Source organism: Cyprinodon tularosa, unplaced genomic scaffold, assembly GCF_016077235.1.
Source record: "Cyprinodon tularosa strain WSP-4 unplaced genomic scaffold, ASM1607723v1 ctg49, whole genome shotgun sequence".
Taxonomy (NCBI): domain Eukaryota; kingdom Metazoa; phylum Chordata; class Actinopteri; order Cyprinodontiformes; family Cyprinodontidae; genus Cyprinodon; species Cyprinodon tularosa.
In genome coordinates this window covers 104,689-117,206 of record NW_024039218.1, presented here as the reverse complement: position 1 = coordinate 117,206, position 12,518 = coordinate 104,689, and the positions used below count along the sequence as shown (strand labels likewise).

At 35.7% G+C, this 12,518-nt stretch overlaps 1 protein-coding gene across 1 annotated transcript; it reads left to right on the top strand.

Moving 5' to 3' along the window:
- Nucleotides 1–1,503: 1,503 nt before the first annotated feature.
- Nucleotides 1,504–10,305, top strand: rnaseh2b (ribonuclease H2, subunit B). The gene is made up of 11 exons (XM_038302372.1): nt 1,504–1,636; nt 1,933–2,001; nt 4,142–4,249; nt 6,729–6,805; nt 7,130–7,244; nt 7,408–7,472; nt 7,555–7,660; nt 9,288–9,369; nt 9,456–9,501; nt 9,744–9,821; nt 10,131–10,305. The coding sequence occupies exons 1-11, from the start codon at nt 1,573–1,575 to the stop codon at nt 10,239–10,241; spliced, it is 921 nt and encodes a 306-aa protein (XP_038158300.1). The 5' UTR covers nt 1,504–1,572; the 3' UTR covers nt 10,242–10,305.
- The last annotated feature ends 2,213 nt before the right edge of the window (nt 10,306–12,518 follow it).

The following is a 12,518-nucleotide window of genomic DNA, read 5'->3' as shown; positions in this document are numbered from 1 at the left end:
AATAATTATGTAGGTTATGCAGAAAAAACTGCAAACTAATACGATATGGACTTACGTGTTTGAGTATTAACGACAGGAGACATAATTGATCTCAGATATAAGGAAAGTCAAATTAAACCTATTATCAGAAAAACATAAACCTTTAAATAAATATTCACCTGGGTGTAAAGAAATGGGTTTCCCCAGTTATGTAAAAAGCTGTAAAAAATAATTATTCTCTATGACTTAACATTTTATAATGTACCAAATTGGAAAGAAATTTAGTCTAAAGACTTAAATAAAGTTAAATAAAAAGATGGCTGGCTAACAATGGGACAATCCTGTAAGAAAACCTCTGAGGCTGCATAGATACAATTAGATTGTGTTGATCAAAGTATAATGATGATGACAGGGCTGGAAAGTAATATTAACTAATGCTCTCAAATCAGTCTTATTAATCTTGATATATTTTGCAAAAAAGCAAAACAAAAAAGGAATAAAAAATAATATATGGGAATAATATGAATCACTGGTAGAGACATAAATAGATATTATTGTATTTAAATGTGGATTTGTGCTAAACTTTTCTGATTTTTTATTCTAGTTAATTTCAAACTCCTTTATAATTTTCCTTTAACTTTCCTATGATGTGTAATTTTGGTCTGTCACACAAAATCCAAGTGAGATATGTGAATATATTGAGAAGGTTGAGAAAACGAAAAACAATCTGAGGGGTATAAATAATTTGCACCTTTCCCTCTATGTGATGCATCTGCACAAAAGCAAAATATACATGGAAACATTTGGTGATGCAAAACATCACCAAATGTACAGTACAAACCTAAGCTTCCAACACACCGTTTTTACTCATGCACATAAGCAGGGCAGAAGGAATTAACAACAGAAAAAAAAAACATCAACAAAAAAACAAAAAAACAAATGAGTCACTGAAAACCAGCTGGGATGCACAGTGTCACATCCTGAGAAAGAGAGGGAGAAAGATTCCCTCCTCTCATTAAAGCACAGATGGATGCCTCAATCTGTTATATGCCGGTGTGCCAAATAGACAAATGGCCAACAAAAATTATTGCACTTTACAAGAGGAGGGCCTTAATCTCGAATCGGTAAATACCAATTACTTTCGCGAATATCTAAGATATAATAAAGTAAAAGAAGGCTCAGAGAATTTGCCACTATTGAAATTTAATAACAATCATTGGGCGACCTCTAGTGGCCATATAGGAAAATTTACGGTAAATGTGGGCTTATATTGGAACATACCACTGTGCAAAAACAAAGGGTAAATAGGTCAAATTATAAGTCTGAAACAGTGAGTTTTTTCCCAAACGTTTAATTAATAACAAAGCCATAAATTTGTATAAATATAATCTACTTTTGCTAATATAAAATTAGAAATGGGCTGATTTAATAGAGCCGCATTTAAAAACATAGGGACTTGTGCATGACCGGTACAGGAAGTGGTCACATCGAGAGGCGCGTTTTCTAAGCTCGTGTTGTCAGGCCAAAACAAGAAAAAAAGTAGCTTAACAGTCTTGGAAGAAGGAAAAGCCACGCGACGTGTAATGAAACAACATGGCTACTAAAAAGAAGCGGACTCCAAATTTACAGAATGACAGCTGGGTTGTCATCGCCGCAGGTAGACTTAAGGCTATGGGAAATAACTAAGCTAATCATGCTAACTGGCTACAAAAAACATAGTTATTAAACCTTAATAAATACTGCGCCTGTTGCATAATTTGTTTTATCTAGAGGCGCTTTTAAGCTAGTTTTAATACATGTTAGCTTAAATAAACTAGATAAATATCCGGTTACTTTTAGCTAACGGTCCATCCATCCATCCATCCACCCACCCACTTATAATATAATCCCGGACCTTATGCTCGTTGTTAGTTATTAATTTATTGTGATGGTGTCTTCATTTTTTATCCACAGATTCCGTAATCAACACACAGAAGCACAACAGTGATCCAGATTTTGTCAGGCTGAGGAATCCATCTACAGGTTCTAATATCTTTATTGTTATTTGTATTTGTTCCTGGTTTTAATGATCTGATGATTCTGATGATCAATCATTATAGGTCTAAAGAGTGAATATAAGTATGACATCAAAAGGTCCCATTTAAGCAATATTTACTTTCCCTGTGCTTTTTGAGAATTGCATCAATCCTTGATATAAATTCATTCAATATTGTAAAAAGAATATCTCGCTCTTCTAATTTTAGAAAGCAAATCTTTCAGTATATTTATTTGTATATTTTTAATCCTGTTAGATTAAAAAGCACCCCATTTATCAAACGAACTGCAGGATTGTGACACACAGATGTTAGGTTATAAATAAACAAAACCCCCAGAATTGGGTAAAAGTGGAATTTGCAGGTTGAACAAAAAAATAAATATAGTTGTAATAAAATAACCAATAAAAGCCTCATTACTTATTTTTATTATTATTATTATTATTTTTTTTTGGTCACTTTACTTGTCAATGTCAAATTTATTTATATAGAACGTTAAAAACAGGTATAAAACTGCACCAAAGTGCTTTACAGGAAAGACAACAACACCAATTAACAAAACAGAATGTGTTCAATTAAAAGCCAAAGAATAAAAATAAGTTTTAAGAAGCGATTTAAAATGATCCAGGCTGTGGGCAGATTTAATTTGAAGAGGTAAATGGTTCCACAGAATTGGACTAACAACAGAGAAGGTCCGATCTCCTTCCTCTTAAGTCGAGTTCGAGGAACTGTCAGTAACAGTGGATTATTTGAACGTAGAATTCTTGACACTGACTGGAATTTTAAAAGGTCTCTAAGATAAGGAGGAGCTAATCCATTTAAGACTTTACAAGTTAATAAAATAATCTTAAAATATATTCGGTAAAAGACAGGCAGCCGATATAAAAAGGCCAGTATAGGCCTTATATGGTCACGCTTCCTGGTTCCAGTAAGAAGCCGAGCTGCTGCGTTCTGGATCAATTGAAGTCGCTGCATCTGTGATTTATCCATGCCTCTATATAATGAATTGCAATAATCCAACCGGGATGTAATGAAAGCATGGATAAGTCCTTCAAAGTCGTGAAAACAAAAATAGGATTTAATTTTTGCTCAAATCCGCAGGTGATAAAAGTTTTTGGAATTATGATTTCTGGGCATGGTGAACAATATCTGTGGGGATCCGCATTATTACATCAGAAAGACGTAGTTGTGTCTCATTTTTAGCTTACCTTAAGAGGCCACTGGCTATTTAATTCTAAGGTCTTGATACCTGTTATAATAAAAGTTCCAGTGGACTGATCCTGATGATTAACAGTGATCTTGAGGTGTTTTCACACATATTATGTCCAGTGTCTCGGTGAGTTAATGGTGCTGCACAGGACAGGAGGAGGACACAGGTGGTGAAGACAGCACAAAGGATTGTGGGATGCTGCCTGCAATATCTGGACACATTTTATGCTCCAAGAGTCTAGAAAATGTCCAGACGCATTGCCTGAACGAGCTTTATCTTATGCAAATACATCATGCTTCTTTTTTTTTTCTAGCCGCTATAAGAGCTCCAGTTTACTTTCTGACATGTATTATATTTTTAATTTTTTTTATTTTAAGAATGCTTATTCCTTCTCCAAAGTGTTTTTATTATTCTTTCTTTAATATATGTGCATTCTGAGTTAAATGTCTTGACAAAAAAATCGTTATGGATCAATAATATAAAGTTAAGATTCTTGATTCTTCCTTTTTTTATGCTATTCATCCTGGAATGTTAAATCTGTGTGCAATCAGACCATCGCACATGCTTCTAGTTAAAGTTCTACTAATAGTTTTTAAGCACTCAATATTGATGTTTTTGAAGGTAGGACAAAAAGCACTTTTCCAGGCGTTTCTTTCAGTGATTAAAATTGTTGTGGCATATTCATTTGACCCACATTACACCCTTTAAATCTCAACATTATACTCTAATGATTCAGCCTTCCATAAAAGCAAAGATTTAAAAAAAGGGATCAGATAAACTCTGCAAAGAAAAATAAAAACGTGTCAAGTTGCAGCCTGTTTCCCCAGAGCTTGGGTTGGACTCTTTCTAAATTTGTTTCCTGCTGTTGCAGAAGTGAAATTAACACTGTTCCTATTTTTTTTTTCTGCCTCTCTTGCAGGCGAGGCTTCTCTGTATATGTTTGGTAGTGGTGATGTACAGCTGTATGAGGTCAAAGCGTTTGAGGAAGACTTCCACTCCTGGTTTGTTGGACAGACTGTGCAGCGAGGTGGGTCTCATCTTCAATCAGAAAGTTGGAGCTTCTTCATGTTGTTTGTTTCCCCATCAGCATAACTGCAAACGGCTAAACTACATACAAGATTAACTGAAAAAACTCAAATCATCCATTTCTGATGTGACTTTGCTCAAAAACACAGATAGAAACCTTAAAGTGTTTTTATGAATTTAGAATAATATACAAAAAAAATCTAAATATCAGATAAAGAGAACTTCACTTCAGTTTTTCATTTTATGATTTTATGCTTTTATGCTTTTGGACGCCAAAAGATTTTTCAGCAATCCGACACTATGAGAAAAAATGTTACCCTTGTTTTTTAAGGTATTGTGGAGGATTTTTGCAAATTATTTAAAAGATTATTAAATGCGATAATTTAAAGCTGTCTGCGCAAAGCATTCTGGGAAATATCTGCCTCTTCGGAGGCTTTTCTTTTCTTCTCATACACTTCTTAGACACTTTTCAAATAACCGTGGTGAGAAAGGTGAGCTTGGTGGCTCACCACACATATACGCCTAAAAGTGCGCATGCGCAGAAAAAGATAGCTAACAGGACGAGCATGTAGGATGGCCTTACATAAACATATCACCAGAATTATTGACCATTATAGAGGACCTCTTATTTAGATGATCTGCCTGAAAATAAATGATTGTCTTCTCTATCTTTGAGTAATTAACTGTTATTATTAATTCAATTGTTATTGTTTAATTGTAAAAGCCGCAACTTGAGTAAGTACCATCAACAAGTCACCTGACGAGAATCTGTTTGAAAAAAGGAAGTTGGCTGAACAATAAAAACAAAAACCGTCATCATATTCTTTCCTGATGGAATTCAAGAACCGATGACATAGTCTTCCATGCCTTTGTTTTTTTGAAAAGGGTTAAGGTGCCTTTCCTGATGATTCCAACTCCAGGGGTCCAGAGTGAGAGCTATTATCCAAGAATGGAGAAACAAAACCATACTTTGAGCTGTGGGACTAAAGTGGATCTTTCTGAAAGTTGTTCTTAGAGATATTATAAAAATAAAATAGATTTTTTCAAAAATTACCAAACCTTCAAGCACAGTGGTGGTGGGGTGGTGGTCTGAGGTCTTGTTTTGTTACCTGGATACTTTTCTGTAAATAATGGCCCATCCATTAATTTTTGTCCTTAGTTACCATAAAGTTCCCCTCTGAGTGGAAGCATAAATAAGTAGCCTAGTCAAAGGCTGGATTTAAAGCCAAACAAGTTGCTGCAACATGTTTGTAGGCCGGTCTTTAATGCAAAAATACTCAGACGATGTGGAGGGTTTCAACATTTCTGCAAGAAAGAGTCCGGCAGAATTTCTCCCCAGTGATTAAAAAGACTGCAGTTAAAAAAGACCAGTTTTGGCTAAAGCTTGGTTTCAGCTTTTGCCACCATATTGGACTCATCAGTTATTAAGTTTAGGACACTTTTTCCTTCAGAGACAAGTTGGTCATGATTGCTTTGTTTAAATAAATATAATCGTCTAAAAAAAACAAAAGAACTGCTGAAGTTAATTTAATTGAAATAGATTAAAATAGATTAATTTAGTCATGATAGAAATTCAGCAGGACAGAAAACGGGTAAGGGTTTTGATCCTCATTGAGCCTTGCACAAACGAGTAGAGACAGTGCACTTTATCAATCTCCTCGGAAAAAAAATATCTGGTCTACTAAATCTGGTTCCTCCAGAAGGAGCCAGATTTAGTAACATAGAGATCCTCTTTGAGCCCCACAAACAAAATAATGAGAGGCAGACAGAGCAGGTAAGAAAGGTGTATCTCTCTCACCTCTTTATGGAAAAAAAGAAAGGAAAACTTCCCAGATCTCTCTGAGAATCACCTCTCACTGCCTCAGTCAGCATATAAACCATCCCACAGCGTTTATTGATGTGTTTTTCTTTTCTTTGGACGTAGATCTCATATTTTTTAATATAAGCATATGAACATATTTCTATCTGTTCTAGTTTGAGATGCTGCACAGACTCATTAAGTGGGGCTTTGCTTTAAAGAATGCGCCTGTGCTTTTTTAAATTTTTTTTTTTTTTTTTTTATAACTTCATAATCTGTGTAAGTCAAAGGTGGGAAATAGTTTCAATTTTTGTAAAGCACAGAGACAGCAGTGAAAAAAATCTGCACACTCAGAGCCTCTATATGCAGTCAGTGTGATGTGGAAGAAAATCAGATCGGAGATTTAAAAGTCGTACGCAACTGGTGTGTTCAGGCCTTAATATTATTTTTGTTTGAAGATCATTTGAAGGCCAAAACAGATTAAATCTGCTTGGAGAAAAAAAAATACATGTTTTTAAGCATATTTTGTTTACTTTGTAGATTTGATTGTTTTAAAGTTCAAAGCTATTCCCTCTTTATTTTTATTAAGGTATATAGCATGTTTTTGTTGTTTTGTCTGTCTGGTGGTTGTAAATTCTTGTGTGTAACGTATTATTTCTTGCATTGTGTATTTTTCAATCAGATGGAAAACTCCTCTTTGTAACACCGATGGATCCCCTCTATCTGATTTTACCATATATGATTCATTCTAGCAGAGAGGTAAGAACTAAAACTCTGACTTTTCTCAGAGATTTAACCAGCTCCACCAAGATGATTCATTGTTTTGAATATAATTAAATTATTAGATGTTATTTACATCATTTGTCCCTCTACTTTGCTTCATATTTCATGAGTTTTGAATGTGTGATAACTGCAAATGAAAATAACACGTACTTGCGGTGTGCTTTCTTGGTGCTGCTGCTCTTGCCTTGAATCATTGTGCACAAACCAACCGAAATAAATTTGGTCTGTTGGAAAATCTCAACTAAAAATGGACTAAAGGATGTTTCTGTTCTTTTTTTATTTCTGTTTTCTGCCACTCAGGGGAAATTTCAGCCTGTGAATCAAGTTGTTAAGGATGAGGACTTTCCAGAGAGCTCCAGGCTGCTCCGTTGCTCATGTTCCCTGAGTGCGTTGCACAATATTGCAGATGAAAAAGGTAAAGTTCCTTTGAGTAAATCAATTTGCTCATTTGGTTCTTTTTTTTTATTTTCTTTTTTTTTTTTTTAGAACAAATTGCCAAATTGTCCTTTTAAGTAATTGCTGTTATTTTAAATATGCCTTGTTAATGCATGTTTTTTTGTTTTGTTTTTTTTTTGCAGAGGTTGGTAGCCAAAAGTTTCATCGCTACAGTCAGGAACGAACCCTGAACTGGTTAAAAAAGAAGGTAAATAAGATGCAGGATAAGTATGATGAGAGATGGACCAAAACAAGTGGAAAGGTGATAACACTTCATATTTCTGCTTTAGGTAGAGAAAACAGTTGTTGCCCTGAAGAAGAAAAATTTCTGCGTGGGAGAAGGAGTGAAATCAACGACGTATGTCCGAGTCAAGACCGAGTCGGACAACCAGGATGGTAAACCTGCATTTAAATTTTTTTTTTTTATACATACTATGGACCCCTTTAATTTTGACTTATTTTGCAACATTGCACCACAATCCCAAAAGTGCATAGATGTAAAGCGGAAGTAGAAAGAAGTTGGCCATGAAATTCTAGTCTTCTAAGACAATACTGTGTGAGGCCACCTTTGACTCTTAAGTTTTATATTTTTTGGGATGTCTCTTCTGGCTTTGATTGTCTAGAGACCTAAATGCCATAAATTTCCAAGGGTTTGTGTAGATCTTAAATTGGACTTAGATCAGGTCTGTGCTGATTCTTAATATCCCATTGCAGTATTCTGTATTACATGTTATTCTACTGCAAGGACTTAAATCCCCAGTTTAAAGTCTTTTGTAGTCTCTAACATGTTTGCTTCCAGGATTGTCCCCTTTTTAGCTCCATCCATTTTCCCATCAACTCTTACCAGCTACCCTGTCCCTGCTGAAGGATAAAGGGCAGATTAGACTTCTGCAACAGCACACATCAAATGTTGCTTGGGTCTGGTCGTGAACCAGTTTTGCTGGTATGCTTCTGCACCGTCGGTCTGGAATTTATAGTGACGCACAGTTTCCTGTCAAAGCTCAAGGGGAGCCTATTCGAGAACTTGCGAGAACTTCAGCGGATGGTCACAAGAACTTCGTCAGCGCCGGCGGGAGTGTTAATATTCCAAAACAACAATGGCGCGTCTGCAAGATATCAGGGTCACGGAGATGGATCTAGAGTTGCTAGATATCGAAGAGGAATAGGTTCTGTTAATGGAGCGAACCTCTTCGATTAACCTTTCGTCATAGTTGTCCATTGTAGTTGTTCCTCGGTTTTTAAAAATGGCGCGCCCCGGCACCGAATCGAGAAGGAAGACCACACAGACAGCCGGAAAGGCATACCAAGGACCAATCACAGCTGCTTTTTGTCTGCGCACTTCCGCTTAAGGTCTGCGACCATCTGACGTGTAGTCAGGGTTTTTTTGAGGTGCACGACAACGGTTGCAGAGCCTCTGTGCAGGGGTGTGTGGTTGCGCACAGAGACGGATTTGAAGGTTGCAGAGGCTATGCGTCAGAAGTATAAATTGGCCTTTAATCATACCCACACTATCAAATCTATCAGGTGTCCTGTCAGATTCCTCCACCTGAGCTGTAGATTTGTGAGTCTCCTCTAGAGTGACCAGGGGCCCTTTTGGCTGCTTATCTAACAAATGTAAACACAGGAAAAGGTGGTCCTACAGTTTTCTCTTGAGAGTATAAATACAAAATATATTTAATAAATAATAAAAACAACTTAAAAACTACTTTTATCCTGGATCCTTCCAATTCTCTGTTTAACACTGCGTTGTATAAAACAGGTTTATGATTGTAGAGACAAATGTGAAAAGGTTTTTTTTTTGCAATACAGCATCAATTAAATGCAAATTCTGTCCAACTCATGAAGAAAAAATCCTTTAAAACTATATTTTACTCTTGCTGCAGTTGTTGATATCAGCCAGTAGATGGCAGTAGTGTTGTATCATTTTGTGTGATCATTTCTCAGCTATTTAACTTTACTCTTCTGACTGTCAAAAAGAATAACAGTTTGATGGGTTGTGAATTTTCTTGATTTATTGATGCAGAGGACTATCTTCGCTATTCTCATGGTCTGATATCGGAGTACATCAGTGAAGAACTAAGCAAAGTCCTCCTTAAACACTTGGGGTAAGATATTCAAAATATATAACACATTAGTTGCACTTGTTTTGGTGACTTTGCAGGTAAAACTCTCCTCTTTCTGAACGCCACAGATTAACAGAGCTGAAAAGTCCAAAAGAAACAGAACCTCCCTCAAAGGTTTGTGGTCTCATTGATTTTCTCAGCTTTTTTTTCTTGCATGCCGCTAAAGCCTCCATGCACTTTCTTGGAATCTTCCAATTCACTTTGTTTTTTCACGCATAATAGAGGAAGTAACCTCAATCACCACTGGTGTGATTTAGGGTCCCGTTTTGGGGACTGTAGGGTGATGCCGGCAGGGATGGGGTCTCTGTTTAATGCTCCTTATCATGAAAAGCATTTGTTACTTCCTCGTTTGGCAGAAGCGGAAACTTTCAGACAAGCCAGTGGAGGCTGGAGAAGACTACACCAAATTCAACAGTGCAGACTTTGCACGGAAAGTGAGTGCACACAGATTAGAGAACCTCCTCAGTGGAACGCGGAGCTTCAAACATCATTTATGTAATTTATGTGAATAGAGCAGCCTTCTCTATATTTCTGTATCATACTTCTACTCTTTCAGAACCTCCAGTCGTGTAAATTTGCTTCTCTGCTATCTTTAAGCTTTGTGTGTAGAACTACCGTTGTTACAACAGTTTAGTTTATTATAATTGTCAAAATGATTCAGATTTCCCTATTGGTTCAAGGCAAAAGTAATTGATTTTTTTTGCTATTTTTCCCTCTTTGTTTGTTTTCTTGCTTTATTTCAGCCACCTAAGAAGATGACAACCGCTCAGAAAACTTTGGCTAAAGTGGACAAGACTGGCATGAAGCCGATGTCTACTTTCTTTAGCCCGAAGACCAAAGCTGAAAAAAAGTGAATATCTTGTGCTTTTGGTTTGATCAGACTCACGTTTTGTAATAAAGAGAAAGAAATGTATCCAACCAGTTTTTTTTTTTCTTTTTAATTGTGTGAATGGCAACAGATTACAAGGGTAAGATTTCTTTTTCTGGTAATAGATAAAATAAATAAATAAACCTCTTATTGCTGTTAGATTTCTCTTAGTTTAGCCTTTTAATGACTTCAGTAGGATATTTTTTCTTTATTTTGGTTTCCAAATTCTTAAAAAAGATGGTATTGGGATATTTTTCCAGGTCTTTATAAGCATCATAAAGGAAATTAGCTTTTTTCCCCCTCACTATTATGTCACAAAAAGAGATCCCCCCCCCCCTTTTTTAAGCCTATCCATTCTTGAATAGGCTAACTTATATCAAAGATAAAAGATAAACTTGAGTACATTTGAAACAGGTTTTTTAATGATTGCATTTATTAATCAGAACAAAGTTTAACGGTCAGGTTTACCAACAGCTTTCCACCACTCATCATTACAATACACTATACAAAATCACTCATAAAGGGCATAAAACAGTATTTACAAGTGCATTTTTTTGTAAATGATGATGGCAGCTTATAATAATGAGAAGGCTTTAATTTGATTTATATATGTTTACAGCTGAGGGTGATGAGGGTGTTAAGTTCAACAGAATAAAACAGCTTGTTTGTCTGTTAGTGTAACATTCTGTAGCACCGAAAGTAAAAGCTTGAAGAGCCTCTAAATAGGATGTGTGGGATCACAAGAAAAGGCATTTTTAGATCGTTTTTCTGGCTCTAGACTTGTAAAGGTTTTTGTCACCATTGAGTTTTACTTAATGCTGTGGTTTGAATCATTTTTACAGCTATCTACAGCAGGGGTTAAGCAAATGCATGGTTTGGTTTATTACTGAAATCATCCATATCCTGAAGCAACAAAGCTGCCCCAGATTATCATAATACTACCAACATCTAACCATTGATGGAGTCTTCTCTGTAAAGTTGCATTAGTTTAATTATCTGTAACAGGAGGCTCTCTAAAACTTTCAATTCATATATCTTACTAAAGTTTCATGAGTCTGTTTCATTTTAAGATGTTTAAGCCTACTTCATCCTGTCAGGCAGGTTCTATTTTATTATTTAAATTCTGAAGGTTTGCACTTATTAGTCCTGAGTAGGGAAATCATATTCAGTCATCCCACGAAAGCCTAGTTAATCACACTTAAATCATCGTTTAATAAGAAGGAAACTCTTTCACAGCTCTTTATATCTAGTAGATATGATGGAAAAAGACTGAGAGCTCTAGATAAGTTTAGCTTTTGAAAAACTTCTTTGTTTTTATCATAAATCTCAACAACAGGCATAGAGGAAGTAATAAAAAAACAAAAACAGCAAAGTCAATAACTGGATACCGTTTAAGCTTTTCACCTTCCTTGCACAAGGCCAGTTTACTTTTAGCATGGATTATTTCGCTGACGCTGGGCTGGTTTGAAGCTTTTCTCACAGCCAGGGGGCCTTGAACTCGGCCTCGCCGAATCCACCTCTGAAACGAAACATTAATTAATGTAGCAGTCTCTGACTTTCAGCTTGAAAGGAGACATTGTTGCTTTTCAAATATTGCCTTTGAAGCCTCAAAGAAGTGGAAAAGAAACAACCAACCTCTCAGGTCTGGACTTTACAGTGTATTCAGCCAAAATTCCACATCCAGATTTGAACCTTTTTATTTTGCTTAGATCAGTTCAAAAGGCGTTTTGAAAGACATTTTCTTAACCAATTGAATAAAGGGATCTGGAGAAGTAAATGAACTTTTAGGGATTAAACATTAGACCATTGCACAACTATACAATTCATTTTAACGCTGTACAATACATTTAATATTACAGCAAGAAGATAGATAAACTGTTGTAAAAGCATTCATGTAGGAATATATATAAGAAATGTCTTCATTATCAGGTTATGTTAAGCATGGTGTCCAATTAATCTGTTAATTCGGCAACTTTAAATGGTCTTTAATAAATATAGTAATTGTTCTTATCTGACAGCACCTTACATAAGTATTCAACCCCTGGAGTGCTTTTTCTTTTAATTTATTGCATTAGAACCACAAACCTAAATTTATTTAATCTAGATTTTTGCTAAAGGATCAGATACAAATGTGCAAAGTTGGTTTTGCATTTGTTTGAATCACACTGGGTAAATTCTTTGCAGAAACACTTTTTTATCCAAATTCTAATCTTTTGGGAGATGTCTCAGGGAACTTTGCACATAAGGACATTTAAAGTAATTT